The following is an 18,999-nucleotide window of genomic DNA, read 5'->3' as shown; positions in this document are numbered from 1 at the left end:
TAGTTCCACGTCTACTGGTGAAGATATTAGAAACTTTGTGGAACCATTAGAACTTCCTAAACTGACGATTGAGCAAAAAAACTCTCTTGATTCTGAGATAACCTTGGAGGAGCTTGATGAGGTCATTAAGTCCCTACCTACTGGCAAGGCTCCAGGGCCAGATGGTTTTGCCGCTGAATTTTTTTAGATCCTGTGCTACAGAACTGGGTCCACTTTTGTTAGAAGTTTATACTGAATCATTAAAGAATGGAAAGCTTCCTCCAACCATGACACAAGCCCGGATCTGTCTGATTCTTAAAAAGGACAAAGATCCAAGTGAGTGTAAAAGTTACTGTCCAATCTCCCTGATCCAACTAGATGTAAAAATGTTGTCAAAAATTCTGGCTAATCGATTAAGTAAAGTTATGACATCTCTTATACATATAGATCAGGTGGGGTTTATTCGGGGCCGTAGCTCTTCTGATAACATCAGGCGTCTCATCAATATTATGTGGTCAGTGGCGAATGATCAGTCTCCGGTCGCTGCCATCTCACTTGACACCGAAAAGGCATTTGATATGGTAGAATGGGATTATCTTTTTAAGGTTTTGGAAATGTATGGGTTCGGAAATACTTTTATTGGATGGATTAAGTTACTTTATAAACACCCTGTAGCAGCGGTACAAACAAATGGATTAATTTCAGATTATTTTACTTTGGATAGGGGAACTCGGCAGGGCTGCCCTCTTTCCCCTTTATTGTTCTGTCTTGCCCTGGAACCATTAGCAGCTGCGATAAGAAAGGAGGATGATTTTCCAGGGGTGATAGCGGGAGGTGTGGTGCATAAACTTCTGCTTTACGCAGATGATATTTTATTATTTGTCTCTGAACCTACAGTACTAGATCTATGCCTTGCCTCCACAGAATTATTAATTCCTTTTCCAAGTTCTCAGGATACAAAGTTAATTGGTCTAAATCCGAAGCTTTGGCTCTGACAGCATACTGTCCAGTAACGGCTTTCCAGCCGGGCGCCTTCCAATGGCCCAAACAGGGCATTAAGTATTTGGGGATTTTATTCCCAGCAAATGTGTCTGATTTAGTTAGTGTCAATTTTGACCCTTTAATAAAAAGATTTTTGAGCGATGTGGGCAGGTGGGCTTCATTACATTTATCGATGATTGGGAAGGTTAATGTTATTAAAATGAATTGTATTCCAAAATTTAACTACCTGCTACAGTCCCTACCTGTATATGTCACCCTCTCTTATTTCAAGCAATTCGATAGCATAGTGAAGTCCTTCATTTGGAATGGTAAACGTCCCAGATTGCATTTTAATAAGTTACATAGGCTGATTGACAAAGGTGGGCTAGGCCTACCCAAGATTTTGTTTTATTGCTATCTGTTCAGTCTCAGACATTTGGCTCACTGGTCACTTCCACCTGAGAGAGCCCCTCCCTGGTTTGTTATTGAACAGGCAATTCTTGCCCCTATTTCGCCGTTACAAAGCATCTCTATCAAACTAATTAGAAAAGTTAAGTTACACCCCGTTATTTCGCATTTACACTCGGTATGGACTAAAGTGTCCAGATTGTTTAAATTGGACACTTATTTAAATGTTGCCTCGAGCATATGGCAGAACCCAAGACTATGTATTGGCAAGTCCCCTGTCTGCTGGCCAGATTGGATTGTGAAGGGGGTTGCTACACTCGGTGACCTATATGAAAGTGGTGTGTTGAGATCGTTTGAAAACTTGTTCCAACATTTTGGGATCCCCAGACCTCAGTTTTATAGGTATTTACAATTGCACCACCTGCTTTGTACTATTTTTGGGAGTAGCACACACCCCCCTGAGGAGGCAGATGCTTTGGGAGAGGTGATTGCGGCTTTTGGAAAAGGTCATGAGGCATCAGTGTACTACTCCCTGTTAATTCAGAGTATGGGGATGGAGCTTTAACTTCTATTAAGAAATTATGGGAGAAAGATTTGAATTTGGTATTGGAGGATGGAGTGTGGACTAAGATTCTGAAAAATGTGAAGTCTGCATCTAGAGATGCAAGGGTTTGCCTTATGCAATTTAAGATTTTACAAAGATTTTATTGGACCCCCTCTAGATTATACAGGCTTGGTCTTAAAGACACACCCACATGCTGGCGATGCCAGTCAGAAGTTGGAGACATAGCCCATGTTTTTGGGGATGTGTTAAGATCCAAGATTTTTGGTTAAAGATTCAGAATTATTTGCGTGACATTCTGGACACTCAAATTTTACTTTGCCCCAGACTTGCATTTTGGGCGATGGGGAAGTTATAAATTCGGGTGACAAATATATAAAAAATTGGGTTCTGACTAGCGTGATGATCGGTAGACATATTATTTTAAGGGGATGGAAGTCAGACGGAGCACCATCATTTCCAGAGTGGTGTGTGGAGATGGGGAGGGTGGCGGCTTATGAGAGGATGATAGATGGAAGGCTGGGGCGGGAGGACTTATTTTTCAGGAAGTGGGGTAGGTATTTGGCAGTTTTGGAGGACTCTAGGGGAAGGGATGAGAAGGGAGATGTTTAGTTTAATTATGTATATTTATTATATATTTTATTTTTATTTATTTTTATTTTTTATTTTATTGTTTGTGTGTGTGTATTATTTTATGTGACCACAGGGGTGTTCTTTGGGGTAGGGTGGGGTTGGTGTTTGGGGAGGGATGTTAATGAGTGTTAAAAGTTAAATGTTGATGCGGTGTGTATATGTTGTGTTTTTCTCTGTTGTGCTTTCTTTTTGAATCAATAAAAAAATGTTAATTACAAAAAATGTAATTGCAACATGTATGGACAAAATATGTATCACATGCTTATGCTTGTATCAAATACTTTATTTATTTATTTATTTGTATTTATGTAAGTACATAGTAGTTTAAGATGGCACAGATTGCAAGTGAAAAAGAAATAGGTTTTTGCTCTGCAACACATTGTGCAAAAGTGGCACAATTGTTTAGTGAATTCACCCCTCACTCTATTTCACACAAACACACATGCTTATAGAATTTTGTAATATTAACCTACATTTTCACTAGCATACTAACTTATCACAATGCTAATTGCTGAACTATTGACCTTATTAAGGGTAGATGACTCAAAGGGCTGTACTGTTATGTTGAACTTTCAGCCAATTAAAGATGGAAAAACGTTTTTTCCCAATAAATAAATAAATAAAACTCTGATAAACATAAAGAATATTGTGAAAATCAGATGCGATCTAGGACCTGAAGTGCAGTATATTGAAAAGACTGCACTTTTATCCCTCACAGCCTCGTTTTCATTCAAACTTAATTTGGCGTCTACCCTGACTAGGGTCCATAGTTCTTGTTTTGTCATTCTGTTTAAACAAGAAACCTCTCTGTAATTTATAGTTTATTGTTTGTAGTAATCAAGTTGATAATCAAGATTATATGTGTTGTACTATCTGTCATACATGGACAGAAATGTTCATTTTGTTCATGGGTGGACAAAAATGGAATGTTAGTGATCTGCATGTAGTCAAAGCAGGTGTGTTTATATATGTGTTCAGGTGGACACCATGGAAATGATGCGTCACCCAGAGGAAACCACTAACATGAGGAGACAGACTGTGGCGTCGTACTTCAGAGTGAGTCTTCAGCACTTTACATGATTAGTTTTGTCATATATTTTCCTATCACAGTACATTATATTCCTAATCTACTATTGTGAGTAAGCAAAAAATTATGCACAAAGTAGTGACATATGGATGTATTGGACGATTTTTGGCCATTACTGGCATTGCTGATAACCATGCCTTCTTACCAACTTATTAATGTACTCTATGAATGTAATTGTGTTAGAAAAGACAAGAAAGATGGCACAAATGTTAGCTCTTAGAAAATCTCTAGCATCATTTGTTTACAGGTTAAAAAAACAAACTAGTCAACCATTATTTAAAAACTACATTTATGTATCTGTATCAGTATTGTGTGTCTCTTTTTTCAGTACTCTCTCATGGACCTGCTGTCGAAGATGGTTGTTGGCACTCCTCATTTCGTTCGCTGTATCAAACCCAACGATGACCGTCAGGCTCTGCGCTTCAGTAAAGAGCGTGTGATGGTGCAGCTGCGGTACACTGGCATCCTGGAGACTGTCAACATCCGGCGACAGGGCTACTCTCACCGCATCCTCATCAACGAGTTCGTTCACAGGTAGAGAACAGCCGCAGAGTAACACAACACTCAAAGAGAGAGTGTCATATTCATCCCACAGGAACAGAGAAACAACAAACACCAGTCAACATGACAGAACATGACATCCTGAGAAAAGACTGACACAATTCACAGGAAGAGAATTCGGTCATGACAACTCTCGCAATACATTTTTAAGTATTATAATGGATGACAAGTTAGTAGGTTTGGTCTTGGTGGACTAGATCTGCTTATGCTGCTGCATCTGCTTACAACTGCTAGAAACATGTTAGAGATACTTCTGCTGCTGCACAATATACATACATAATACATTCCACATCAAGCATGTAAGACATGGTGCTGCTGCACTATCAGCAGATATACATACAATCCATGTAAGCAGATCTAGAAAGGTGATGCTGGAGACGAGGAGGGTGTCAGAGAGAAAAATATCAAAGTGTGTTGCAGTGATACCAACTTACCTGCAAACAACAAAGGCAATTAAATGCTAGGCAAAGAGGGAATACAATAGGCTAACAGATTTCATGTCTACAGATTACAGATTACAAGGACCAATCAGTTTGCCGTTTTCCGTAGAATAGGGAGTGTTTTTTATTTACACAAAATAAAATGTTTTCAGTTGGTTCAGTGGTTGAATTTAATTGGTTGTGGTTGCTAGCAAGCATCACTAATATGACTGATCCTTAACATAACAAAACATTTGCAAAACCCCTAACCCTGAGTGTTAAAGTACTGCGTGTAACTCATCCCGCTGTTCTACGGAGATGAATGGTACCTCAAATCATGTGGCTTGTCGAGAAAAAGTGTGCTATTACTTTTCTAAGCATTCACTCTTACGATTTTTGCCTGGCAGGCAATAAAACGGACAAAAAAGTCCCATAGGCTTACACTGAAGGAATCTAGAGAACAAAATATCATAGATTTTGGGGGTGAGCTCTTTTGACAGCAACCACCCAGAACACCCTAGAAAGCACCAGTCTAGGTAGCAAAAAACCTAGCAACAACCCAGAAAACCCTGTCAAGCACCCAGAACACCCTAGCAAGTACCCACAACACTCTAGCAACTACCCAGAGCACCCAAGCAACCACCAAGCCAGGTAGCAACAACCCTAGTAACCACCCAGAACACCCTAGCAACCACCCACACCACTCAAGCAACCATCCAGAACACCCTAGCCACCACTTGTCTAGGTAGCAACAAACCTAGCAACTACAACAACCTAGCAACCACCCAAAACACTCTAGCAACCACCCAGAACACCCTAACAACCACCAGGTAATGTAGCAACAAACCTAGCAACCACCAGAACACCCTAGCAACCACCAGGCCTGGTAGCAACAATTTATTTATTTATGTTTTTTTTTTGTTTGTTTGTTTTTTTGTTGTTTTTTTTTTTCATTATTGACAGGGATTCCTCTTCAGTTTGACAGAGGTCATGTTGGTAACACTTTCTTTGGAGCCCATATTTATATTGCATTGTAAAGATATTATACATGCATTATACTGCATCCAGAATGTCTCATAATACACCTTATAATAAGTTATAATTTCTCATAAATAATAAAACTTCCCCTATTCATAGTTATACTTAAAGGGGTCATGAAATACTCTTTTTTTATATAGTTTTATTATCTTCCCTGAGGTCCACTGATAATGTTAGTAAAGTTTGTTTGCATTAAAACAGTAATAATTTTGTAATATATGATCATTTTGCACCCTGTCTCTGGCCCCGTTTGAAACGCTTGGTTCTGGCATAAGCGCCTCCTTAAAACTTCAATGTAAACCCCACTGTTATGATTGGCTAATATTGTGCAGCCCCTCAAATTCAGCCATATTTGAAACTCAATTTGAATAGAATGAACAAGCACCACAACATTATAAAATGAAATGTCAGGGGTTACACATAACACATCCAACACATTGCATCTGAATATATTAAACTGCTCTTATCAAGCACAACTGTTAACACTCACATCCTGTCTACACCGGATGCAAGAGTCACATCACGTCAAAAGCAATAGAACTTATAATCAATAATGCTGTCTGCCATGGAAGCATCCGTTGCAGTGCATCGTGTTACGCCAACAGTAAACAGATATCATGTTCCATTTTGCACTGCATCCAGTGGATGGCCGCTGCTGCTCCGTTGGGGTGGATGGTAGCGGCGAGAACTCTACTACTGTGCATCCCTCCTCCTTCTCAGGTTTCGGCACCAGTGTAACACATCAATGGAAAGGAGGAGGCAAGAACCGGCTTAACAATATAAATAATATTTTAATAATGAACTTAAACCAAAAGACACAAACACACACAGGTGTCGGACAGCTGTCCGTAACTCTCTCTCTGTCGCACTGCCGTCTCCAGTCGGCATTTATCCCTCTCGGGCTAATCAGCCCAATTAGGGGCCGGGTGTGCAGAACCATGACCCGGCCCGCCCTCTGCCCTGTCACAGGATCTTAACCCCATTGAGCTTTTGTGGGATCAGCTAGACTGTAAGGTGCGTGTGAAGTGCCCGACAAGACAGCCACATCTATGGCAAGTTCTACAGGAAGCGTGGACAAACTGGCAGCTAGAATGCCAAGGATGTGCAAAGCTGTCATTGCTGCAAGTGGAGGATTTTTTGATGAGAATGCTGCTGCTTTTTTTCTAATAGTAATAGTATTTGTAATAGTACATTTTCATGTTATTAATGTCCTGACTATACATTGTGATCAGCTGAATGCCACTTTGATGAATAAAAGTACCAATTTCTTTCCATAAGTGCAAAATCTGTACATTATTCCAAACTTTTGGCCGCCAGTGTATGTATCAAGTGGTCAAAGACGTCTGTCTGTGCATGTTTAAATACAAAAATTATTTAAAATAGTCCAGATGGGTCCCCTTTGGTGTTCAGGAATAGTTAGGCCACAGCAGGCCTTGTTTGTCCTTCTCTCTAAATTTAGGAACTGAGGCACCAGTGGGCGGGGCCAAGGGTGCATTGATGTAAAGTAGGTGTTGATGTTTTTCCGCTGTAGAGGCAGTCATGAATTAATGTACCCCTAGTCATGTAGGGTAATCGCGGAAGTAGAGAACGAGACGTTTTTGCAGCTTGGTTTCATTAAACACTTTTATTGCATTGGGAATTTTGTTTTTGTATTAACATTTTTTTTTATTGATTCCTATATTAACACATACAAGCAAGAACATATACAAACAGAATCAGTACTGAACCCCCTCTATTACTCAGACTTCCAACCCCTTAAAATGATTTGTCTGCCAATCATAACACTTGTTAAAACCCAATTTTTTATAAATTTGTCCCCCAAATTTATGACAGCTCCGTCGCCCAAAATACAAAGTCTGGGGCAAAGCAAAACTTGACTGCCCAAAACATCAAACAAATAGCTCTGCACCTTCATCCAAAAATCTTGAATCTTATCACACCCCCAAAAGGCATGAGTTGTGTCTCCAACTTCTGATTGACAACACCAGCAGTTGGGTGTGTCTTTAAGACCAAGCCTATATAATCTAGAGGAGGTCCAGTAAAATCTAAGTAGAATCTTAAATTGCATAAGTCGAACCCTTGCATCTCTAGATGCAGACTTGACATTTTTTTAGAATCCTAGTCCACACTTCTTCCTCCAATACCAAATTCAAATCTTTTTCCCATAATCTCCTGATAGAAGCTAAAGCTCCATCCCCCCAGACTCCGAACCAGCAGGGAGTAATACACTGATGCCTCATGACCTTTTCCAAAAGCAGTAATCACCTCTCCCAAAGCATCTGCCGCTTTAGGGGGGTGTGTGCTACTCCCAAATACAGTACAGAGCATGTGGTGCAGCTGTAAATACCTATAAAACTGAGATCTAGGAATCCCAAAATGATGACCCAGATTCTCAAAAGATCTCAACACTCCACTCTCATACAAGTCGCCGAGTGTAACAACCCCTCTCACAATCCACTCTGACCAACAGAAAGGGGACATATTGATACATAATTTTGGGTTCAGCCATATGCTTGGGGCAACATTTAAATAAATGTCCGAATTAAATACTCTGGCCACTCTTGTCCAAATCATGTGCAAATGTGAAATAATGGGGTGTGACTTAACTTCTCCGGTTAGTTTAATAGAAAGACTTTGCAATGGTGAAATAGGGGCAAGGACTTCCTGTTCAATAGAAAACCAGGGAGGGGCTCTCTCAGGTGGAAGTGACCAATGAGCCAAATGACTGAGACTGAACGCATAATAATAAAACCAAATCTTGGGTAAGCCTAACCCACCTTTGTCAATCGGCCTGTGTAATTTGTTGGAATGTAGTCTGGGACATTTACCATTCCAAATGAAGGACTTTGAAATTCTATCAAATTGCTTAAAATAAGAGAGGGGGACATCTACAGAGAGAGACTGTAGCAAGTAGTTGAATTTTGGAATACAGTTCATTTTAATAACATTAATCTTCCCAATCATCGATAAATGTAATGAAGCCCATCTGTCCACATCGCTCGAAAACTTTTTAATTAAAGGTCAAAATTAACTCTAACTAAATCAGACAAATTTGCTGGGAATAAAATACCCAAATACTTAATGCCCTGTTTGGGCCACTGAAAAGCACCCAGCTGGAAAGCCGTTACTGGGCAGTATGCTGTCAGAGCCAAAGCTTCGGATTTAGACCAATTGACTTTGTATCCTGAGAACTTGGAAAAGGAATTAATAATTCTGTGGAGGGCAGGCATAAGTGGGGTCGGAGTGGGGTCGGAGACGAATAATAAAATATCATCTGCGTAAAGCAGAAGCTTATGCGCCATATCTCCCGCCTCCACCCCTGGAAAATCATCCTCCTTTTTTATCGCAGCTGCTAATGGTTCCAGGGCAAGACAGAACAATAATGCGGAAAGAGGGCAACCCTGCCGAGTGCCCCTATCCAGAGTAAAATAATCTGAAATTAGTCCATTTGTTTGTACCGCTGCTACAGGGTGTCTATAAAGTAACTTTATCCAACCAATGAATGTACTCCCAAACCCATACATTTCTAAAATCTTAAAAAGATAATCCCATTCTACCATATCAAATGCCTTTTCGGCGTCAAGTGAGATGGCAGCGACCAGAGTCTGATCATTCGGTATTGACCACATGATATTAATGAAACGCCTGATGTTATCAGAAGAGCTGCGGCCCCGAATAAACCCCACCTGATCTATATGTATAAGAGATATCATAACCTTACTTAAACGATTAGCCAGAATTTTGGACAACATTTTTACATCTAGCTGGATCAGGAAAATTGGATGGTAACTTTTACACACACACGGATCTTTGTCCTTTTTAAGAATGAGACTGATCTGGGCTTGTATCATGATTGGAGGAAGCTTTCTGTTCTTTAATGATTCTGTATAAACTTATAACAAAAGTGGAGCCAGTTCTGTAGCATAAGATCTAAAAAATACAGCAGCAAAACCATCTGGCCCTGGAGCTTTGCCTGTAGGTAAGGCCTTAATTACCTTGTCAAGTTCCTCCAATGTTATCTCAGAATCAAGATAATTTCTGTGCTCAGTCGTCAGTTTAGGATAGTTTTAATGGTTCCACAAAGTTTCTAATATCTTCATCAGTAGACGAAGACGTAGAACTATAAAGATCAATATAGAATTCTTTAAAAGCATTATTAATATCAGTGGCCGAGGTAAATATTTCACCACCAGCAGATTTCACTGAGGGAATAGTAGAAAAAAACTCTCTCTGCTTTATATATCTAGCCAAAAGCTTCCCTGCTTTGTCCCCTGACTCAAAGTATGACTGTCTTGCCCTGAATAACCAAAACTCCACTTTCCAATTCTCTGAGGCCATCAGACGACATTCTGCACTTCAGCTCTGCCTCTGCTCTTTTAATATTCTCTTCCAACTCCACAAATTCTCGTGCTTTGGATTTTTTGGTGAATGAGGCATACTGTATGATCCGACCTCTAAGAACTGCCTTAAGTGCCTCCCAAGCCACGCCCACAGAGGATACTGAGGACCAGTTGGTCTCCATATAAACACTGATTTCAGCCTTTAGCATTTGTTGGAATTCAGGATTTTGCAAAAGGGATACGTTAAAGTGGCAACTATATGATTTTGTTTTCTCTGTATGTGGCAACATTTCCAAACTCACCAGGGCATGATCTGAGACTAAAATGTTTCCAATTGAGCAATCAACATCAGATGAATGAGGGACTTAGATTTCAAAAATAAATCTATTCTAGAATAAATCTTATGGACTGATGAAAAAAATGTATAGTCCCTACCAGATGGGTTCAAAAGTCTCCAAATATCTGCAAGACCAAGATTTTTACACATCCTGTGAAGTGTCAGTGTTGCTGGGGCTTACACACTTTTGCTTCACTGTGATCAAGGACTGAGTCCATCAAAAGATTAAAGTCTCCTCCCAATATTATATCATGAGGGGTGCCAGCGGCTTGCAACATCCCTTCAAGATCTATAAAAAAGCCCTGATCATCAGCGTTAGGTGCATAAATATTAGCCAAAATCAACCTTTGCCCCTGAATTTCAGCTAAAACAATAATGACTCTTCCTAATTGATCTTTAATCTGTTTGAGAAATTTGAATTGTAGATGTTTATTAATCAATTTAATGACTCCCCTGCTCTTACTTGAGCCAGCACTAAAGAAAACATGTCCACCCCATATCTTACCAAATTTTTCAGCTTCCTGCAGGGAAAGATGTGTTTCTTGAAGAAACACTATATCATATTTCTTACGTTTAAGAAAAGAAAGAACCTTCCTTCTTTTTATAGGGTGCCCCAACCCATTTACATTCCATGTGGAGAGAGACAACTTATTCATATTAACATTTGACATATTGATATAATAAAAATAAATAAATTGTGTATCAAAAACAAGATTACACAGACCACATTCCCCTGCAACAATCAAACCCTGAAATTCCCCCCGAACAAAACAAACAGAAAAAAGAAAAACGTGCGCATTAACCCCGCGCATGAAAGCGGCAACCGGCGACAATCCCTCTAAACTCAAAGAGTCCATGTACGCCTACGAGAGTCCCCGCAACAACTTTGCCATCAGATTGCTCAAGTCCGGTGCTTCTATACAAATTTTGTAAGGCAAAATTACATAACAGAAAATACTTTGTAAAACAGACCCCAGCCAACAGGCAGAATAACAGAAAAAACATGTAGACTCATTCACAGAACCGTCTTAAAGGTGTATTCCTCCACAAAATAAACTCCAGTTGATATAAAGCCATTCAGTTTCCTCAGACAGACAAACAATTGTTCAGTGAGCCGGCTGTTATGAGTTCAGCGAATGACATAATCATTCCAATGTCCTGTAAAAATACTCAACAATACAGACTCCAGCCAGCAGGAGGAATAAGCACGAAGAACAAACAGATTTATCCACAGCTGTTCCAAAGGAGTGATAGTCAACAGAACAAACTCCAGCCGCTAGGCGGAGCCAGCACGAAAAACAAAACCGGCATCCCGGTTCCTCAGATGATCAAGAGCCAAACTAACTCGGAGGCCGCAAAAAAAAAAAAAAAAGGAAAATAGACCATAACTTACTCAGCCCGTCAACTTTATAAATGACGTCCTTTATGTGAGCATGTAGATATTTTGCGGTCATCCATAGTGTCCATTCTCGATCTGGGCGGGAACTTCAGTGTAAAAAAAAAAAAATCTTCCATCAGTGCAAACGTTTCTTGGAGTCATGCCACAAAACAAACTCGAGCCACTAGGCGGAGTCAGTGCAAAAAGAAACAAAAGTGGCACCCAGCTTCCTCAGATAATAGAGTGCCCGAACCATGAGTCAGTCCACTAATATAAGAAACATCAAATGGCTTACTCCAATGTATTTATAAAGGAGAGTGCCTGTTTTGGACAAGTAAATACTTTGCGACCATTCTTCGTTTCTATTCTCAGTTTGGCCGGGAACATCAGAGCAAAAGTGATCTTCTGCTGGTGTAAGAGTTTCTTACATTCCTTGAACCGATCGCGTTTCTCTCTTGTCGAATTCGCAAAGTCTGGGAACAAGAAAATATTATGGTTCTTCCAAGAAAGCTTTCCTTTGCTCCTCGCCTGGCGCAGCACAAGATCTTTATCGGATGATCTCAGAAATTTGGCCAAAATCCATCATGGCCTGTCTCCCTCAGCAGATCTGTGAGCTGGGACTCTGTGAGCTCGCTCGATTTCCAGCTTGTGGCCTGTTATGTCGAGCAGACTCGGGAAGAGCTCGTCCAGGAATTTCACCATATCTCTGCCCTCTTCGTGCTCAGGAATTCCGACAATTCGTAAGTTATTTCTTCGGCTCATATTTTCAAAATATTCCAGTTTTTCCTAAATTAATTCCAAATCTGTTTTGGACGCGGGTGGATTAGCAGATAATTCCCTTTCCGATGACTCAAGATAATCGATTCGTTTTTCAACTTCTGTCACTCTTGTAACCAATTCAAAGAATTTTGTTTCCATCGCCGTAATCGATCGACGTATTACAGCGAGATCTTCCAAGTAAGCAACAACCTTCGTCAGCATCACCGAGATGTTGGACAGTTGACGCTGAATTTCATCTACCGACGTGCCATCCAAATCGAGTCCCCGGCTCGCAGTCCCGTCAGAGGCCTCAGCTTGAACACGTAAGTGTCTTTTAATGTCTCCAGAGTCTGAGGATTTTGACTTCTTTACCGTGTTTACCTCAAAGAGCAAGTATGTAACTGGATGTATCAAATCTCACCAGATTATAACATGAAAATAATTAAAAAACTAGCAAAGTTCGCAGAGCTCGTGTCTCACACATCTGCTTCTTGCATGGCGTTCCCGGAAATCCTATTGCAATGGGAATTAAGTTTTGAGTTCTAAAATGTACAGTATGTTTTTATAGTAGAATGAACTCTTATATGTGAAAATATAAAGGAAAATTTTATTCCTCATGACATGAACCCATTAAGAGTATAATGCATTATAACACAAGCAACATCCGATTTTAATGCATCAGAAGCTAATAAAGTTAATCGTAGTGCTGTATAATGTAAACAGTCAAAAGACTTTATGATGTGATCATATTATGCGTTCTTTGACTGCTTTAAGTAAAGTTACAAGAGCAAAATCTTCTTAAAAACAGCCATAACATAAACTTGTAACATACAATCCAAGTCAATCTTATACAATGGAGGTTATTTATGAAATAATATCCAAATAAGATGCACAAAGAGTCCAGTATAGAATCAGTTTGATTTTATTATTATTATTATTATTATTATTCTTGAGTGTGTTTACACCCAAGAAGATTGGCTACATGTGTGATCGACATACTGTACCAGAGAGAGTTTTTGATATATTTTAACCTTGTATTTTTACAAGTGTTTTTCATAATATCTCAAAATATTACATTGAATGTGTGTTATTTTGTATTTTGTGCATGTGTAATGTATATAACTTCCAGCATGACCTGTAATGTCTTATAACCATTTAAAAATACAGTATGGATGTTTTATAAGAAGACATAGCTTTTGTCACTTTATTTAAAAAGCATACCTATTATATATATATATTACAGATATGTATAATACATTATAACTCCTGCAGATAAAATTGGATGTTGCTTGTGTTATAATGCATTATACTCTAAGGTATATCTCTGAATAGGTAAGTACAGTATTATAATGTATTAGAAGTTATAACATATAGGCATATAATGAGATATTACTAATGCATTACAATGCCTTTAAAATGCATTATAAATATGGGATTCATAGAAAGTGTTACCATCATGTTAATAATGGAGATTATAATAATGATGTCATCTTGTAAGAAAAAAAAAAACAAAAAACAAAAACACTTTTAAGTCTGATTTTAAGGCCAAACTTCCATCGGTTATACAGTCAAAATGACATTATTCCAGGCATTCCGGTTGGACTACAGGAATGTTATTAGATTTAATTAGCCATAGCTCTTGGGCTTCACCAAACGAAGAAAAAAAAAGAAAGAAAAAAAAATCAGACAGAAAGACAGTTGGAAAGATCAAAGCCTGGAGACTGATCCATGAGCGCATATTGAATTTAACCACCTCCTCTGGTGCTCCCTAAAGCTCCTGGGAAACTCACGCAGGTTTGTTATCTCTATATTTTGACAGTTATGAAAGATGACCATAATCTCATCAATAATAGGTTGTTAACCCTCTGAGAATACAAGTGATGCTAAATTAGACTCTGGTTGAGTAATTAGCGGTGAAACGGTACTTTGAAGGGGCGGAGTGAATCCGATGAAAGTTTCACAATGCTGAGGAAATTCATGTTCCAGATTTACTTTTTGGAGGCTTGGGGAATCACACTTCATTTTCCATAAACTTTTCTCTTTTTCTTTCAACCCATCTATCTCTTTCTCTTGTGGGCCATGAGATGGTGGACATGTAGGTCATCTCTTTTACATAAACATCCCAGACAATTTCTCAGCGCTCTGAGGGGCCATTCAAATGGCAAGACTCTCTCAGGCTTTTTTCTCTGTCATCCTTTTGATCACAGAAGTGTCCTGATTATCCGTATTTTTCCCAGACTTCCTCGACCAGTTCGCATTAAAAAATGAAACGCACTGTGACTGCTCTGTTTGCCTTTAGTTCGTCGGACAATGTCTAGAGATCTTCCTGCCTGATCCACACTGACACTGGTTCCATTAAACCAGCTTCTGTGTGAAGAAATGGATTTACATGTATCTTTTTGGAAAGCCTCCTCTGATGTTGTGAAGGAGAGCTCTCAAAGACATTATTATTCGTTATTAGGAACATAATTATGAAAGGTGGCGTTCAAGTGGAATCAAAGGCAGGATTCTTTCTTGAACACAAAGACTGGTATCTTCCTCTTCAAAGTGAATAAATACCCTGGATCAACCGCAAGCTTCAGGAGCTTCTTTGAGGTTCCTTTATGTCAGTTTCATTATAGGCAGGTATTTTCAGAAGTATAACTGAGGGCCTCCCAATAACAAACAAGGGAACAATGACCCCATTTTTTAGCCGTTTATCAGAAAACCAAGCACACTATACTGTACATTTTGGTTCTCACTTTTAAAGCTTTTTTGTAGTAGAGAGATGTTATTGTTAGACTATCACTAATCTTAGTCTACCTTGTATGATTGAATCGCAGTCTTTTATCTTGTTTTGCACTAAACTGTCTTAAAGGTAAAGTGTGTAATTTGTGTGAAACCAGCGGCACAGAACACAGTGTTAATTTTCACAGTTTTTTATTTTAATCATAATTTTTGTCTTTTGATGAAAATATCCTTTAAATTTAGTCAGTATCCCATCATGTCATATTCATTAATTTTACTAAAATGGCATATATGTTTAGTCAACAAAAATAACATATTTTAGTTGACAAAAATGTGCAAAATGGCAAAAATATTTCACCAAATGTTAACCAAATATTCAGATATTTTGACAAATTTATGAAATTCTTACAGTTATTTAAACATGTATCAAACATGAAGATTAAAGATTAATATGTGCAATCTAACAACATGAGAAAACGTCATGGTTACTGGTGTAACCTCCGTTCCCTGATGGAGGGAACGAGACGTTGGTGTCGATGTAGTGACACTAGGGGTCACTCTTGGGAGCCCGAGACACCTCTGGTCTTTGATAAAAGGCCAATGAAAATTGGCGAGTGGTATTTGCATGCCACTCCCCCGAACATACGGGTATAAAAGGAGCTGGTATGCAACCACTCATTCAGGTTTTACGCTGAGGAGCCGATATAAGGTCCGGCCATTTCAGCGGGTAGTTCAGCGTTGTGGCAGGAGGGACCAACGTCTCGTTCCCTCCATCAGGGAACGGAGGTTACACCAGTAACCATGACGTTCCCTATCTGTCACTCACTCGACTTTGGTGTCGATGTAGTGACACTAGGGGTCCCTATACAAAATGCCACAAGGCTGAACTGTGTTACGTGAACTGGCGGTGTGCGGTGGGCAGACTTGCTGTGTGCCTCATAGCCAGCACACCAGGTCGACACGTAACCTCCCCCAACACAGTTATGAGTGTCGAACGGCCCTTTTAGGGGACAAGTCGACTACCCAGAGATAGAGACAGGCTTAACCCAGTCGTGGCCTCTTTCCCCTTCTCTTTTTCCACTCCCTAAAGAAGAAGGGGGATTATCCGACTGGGCCACCAGGTCTAGTCAGGGGGTGTCCCTCCCAAGGGGAGGACACCGCGGAGACCACACCTCGCCCCACGAGAGGGGGGGATATTTAAGTGGAAGAATACATCACATGGTCTTTCCAACCATGTGGAGAGCCTTCAAGGTAGATCCTGCCCAATGGGGGAGGAGTTACTACAACATGGAGACTGGGGCAGAGGGGCTCTGCCCAAGGAAGACGCAGTTTGCCAGCAGGGAAATTAACTAGAGGAAGATATAGATCGCATGGGGTTAGCCTTACAGGGAACCACCACATGCGGAGCACCTACCCCAGAACCGGGCTCTTAGTTAGCGTGTGTACTGGGCCGGCAGCGAGTCTCTCCGAAAACTCGACTGCACAGGGCTCGGAGGAAGTCAACCAGGGAACAACTTTTGTGAACACTACTGGGAATTAACAGCGCACGTCTTCAGCTCAAAAGGAGGTGGAAGGCGCTATGTGCAAGCGATACACCCGGCCGGCTATCCCGGGCTCATCCGCTTGTGTTGCATGCCACTACCTGGGACAAAACCGGTTCCACCCAGAGGTGGAACCAAGCCCAGCAACAACAGGGCTTGGTCTGCCTCCTCCTGGGGCAGCGCTTACAGGTTCACCACCTGGTCCCTAAAAGGAGTGGTGGGAACCTTGGGCACATAGCCCGGTCGGGGTCTCAGGATCACGTGAGAATAGCCCGGACCGAACTCCAGGCACGTTTCGCTGACAGAGAACGTTTGCTGGTCACCTACCCTCTTGATGGAAGTGAGCGCAGTCAGGAGGGCAGTCTTCAAGGAGAGTGCCTTAAGCTAGGCTGACTGCAAAGCTCAAAGGGGGCTCGCTGTAGACCCTGAAAAACTACAGAGGTCCGATGAGGGAACGAGGTGCGGCCTGGAGAGATTCAGCCTCCTGGCGCCTCTTAGGAACCTGATGATCAGATCATGCTTCCCTAAGGACTTACCATCGACTGCGTCGTGGTGTACTGCTATGGCAGCAACGTACACCTTCAAGGTGGAAGGGGACAGCCTCCCTTCCAACCTCTCTTGCAGGAAGGAAAGCACTGATCTGACTGCGCATCTCTGAGGGTCTTCCCAATGGGAAGAACACCACTTAGCGAACAGACGCCACTTAAAGGCATACAGGCGCCTCGTAGGGGGAGCCCTAGCCTGAGTGAACCTGTCTACCATCACAGGTGGGAGACAGCTTAGGTCTTCCGCGTCCCGTCCAGGGGCCAGACATGGAGATTCCAGAGGTCTGGGCGCAGGTGCCGGATGGTGCCCCTTCCCTGAGAAAGAAGGTCCTTCCTCAGGGGAATTTGCCCGGGGGGAGCTGTCGCGAGGAGCGTGAGGTCCGAGCACCACGTCTGGGCGGGCCAGTAGGGTGCTTACCAGGACGACCTTCTCCTCGTCCTCCCTGACCTTGCACAGGGTCTGTGCGAGCAGGCTCACTGGGGGAAAACGCATATTTGCGAATGCCAGGGGACCAGCTGTGTGCCAGTGCATCTATGCCGAGGAAGGCCTCGGTCAGGGCGTACCAGAGCGGGCATTGGGGAGGATTCTTGGGAGGCGAACAGGTGCACCTGTGCCTGTTGAATCGACTCCAAATCAGCTGGACCACCTGAAGGTGGAGTCTCCACTCTCCCTTGAGGGTAACCTGTTGTGACGGCGCGTCCGCCGAAGTGTTGAGGTTGCCCGGGATGTGAGTGGCTTGCAGCGACTTGGTGCTGCTGACTCCATTGGAGGAGACGGCGGGCAAGTTGTGACATACAGCGGGAGTGCAGACCGCCTTGGCGGTTGACATATGCTACCACTGCCGTGCTGTCTGTCCGAACTAGCACGTGCTTGCCCTGGATCAACAGCCGGAACCTCCGCAGGGCGAGCAGAATTGCCAGTAACTCGAGGCAGTTGATGTGCCAACGCAGTCGCGGACCCGTCCAGAGGCCCGTTGCCAACAGCGCCCCAGCCTGTTTTGGAGGCATCTGTCGTGACCACGACGTGCCTGGAGACCAGTTCTAGGGGAACACCTGCTCGTAGAAATGAGAGGTCGGTCCAAGGGCTGAAAAGACGGTGACAGACCAACGTAATGGCCACGCGGTTTGTCCCGTGGCACCATGCCCGTCTCGGGACTCGAGTCTGGAGCCAGTGCTAAAGCGGCCTCATATGCATCAACCCGAGCGGGGTGGCCACCGCCGAGGATGCCATATGCCCTCTGAAAAAGTTTCAGTGGAACCGCTGTTTTCTGTTTGAACGCCTTCAAACAGGCCAGCACCGACTGGGTGCGCTCGTTTGTAAGGTGCTCCATCAAGGAGACTGAGTCCAACTCCAAACCGAGAAAAGAGATGCTCTGAACCGGGAGGATCTTGCTCTTTTCCCAGTTGACCTGAAGCCCTAGTCGGCTGAGGTGTGAGAGCACCAGGTCCCTGTGTGCGCATAACACGTCTCGAGAGTGAGCTAAGATTAGCCAGTCGTCGAGATAGTTGAGAATACGAATGCCCACCTCCCTTAATGGGGCAAGGGCAGCCTCTGCGATCTTCGTAAAGATGCGAGGAGACAGGGACAGGCCGAAAGGGAGGACTTTGTACTGATACGCCTGACCCTCGAACGCGAACCGCAGGAAGGGTCTGTGTCGAGGAAGGATCGAGACGTGAAAGTACGCATCCTTCGGGTCTACCGCC

General features: G+C 42.0%; 1 protein-coding gene across 1 annotated transcript in view; it reads left to right on the top strand.

The window, feature by feature from the left end:
* The window catches only part of myo3b (myosin IIIB), a 213,832-nt gene that overhangs the window by 61,273 nt on the left and 133,560 nt on the right, over nt 1-18,999 (top strand). Inside the window, exons 15-16 of the mRNA XM_051708096.1 lie at nt 3,542-3,619; nt 3,979-4,184. Of these exons, the coding sequence (XP_051564056.1) occupies nt 3,542-3,619; nt 3,979-4,184 (284 nt within the window). The remainder of the gene's footprint in view (nt 1-3,541; nt 3,620-3,978; nt 4,185-18,999) is intronic.

The sequence above is a fragment of the Myxocyprinus asiaticus genome, chromosome 10 (genome assembly GCF_019703515.2).
Source record: "Myxocyprinus asiaticus isolate MX2 ecotype Aquarium Trade chromosome 10, UBuf_Myxa_2, whole genome shotgun sequence".
Taxonomy (NCBI): Eukaryota; Metazoa; Chordata; class Actinopteri; order Cypriniformes; family Catostomidae; genus Myxocyprinus; species Myxocyprinus asiaticus.
The sequence above is the reverse complement of the archived record's forward strand: the minus strand, read 5'-3'. Positions and strand labels throughout refer to the sequence as shown.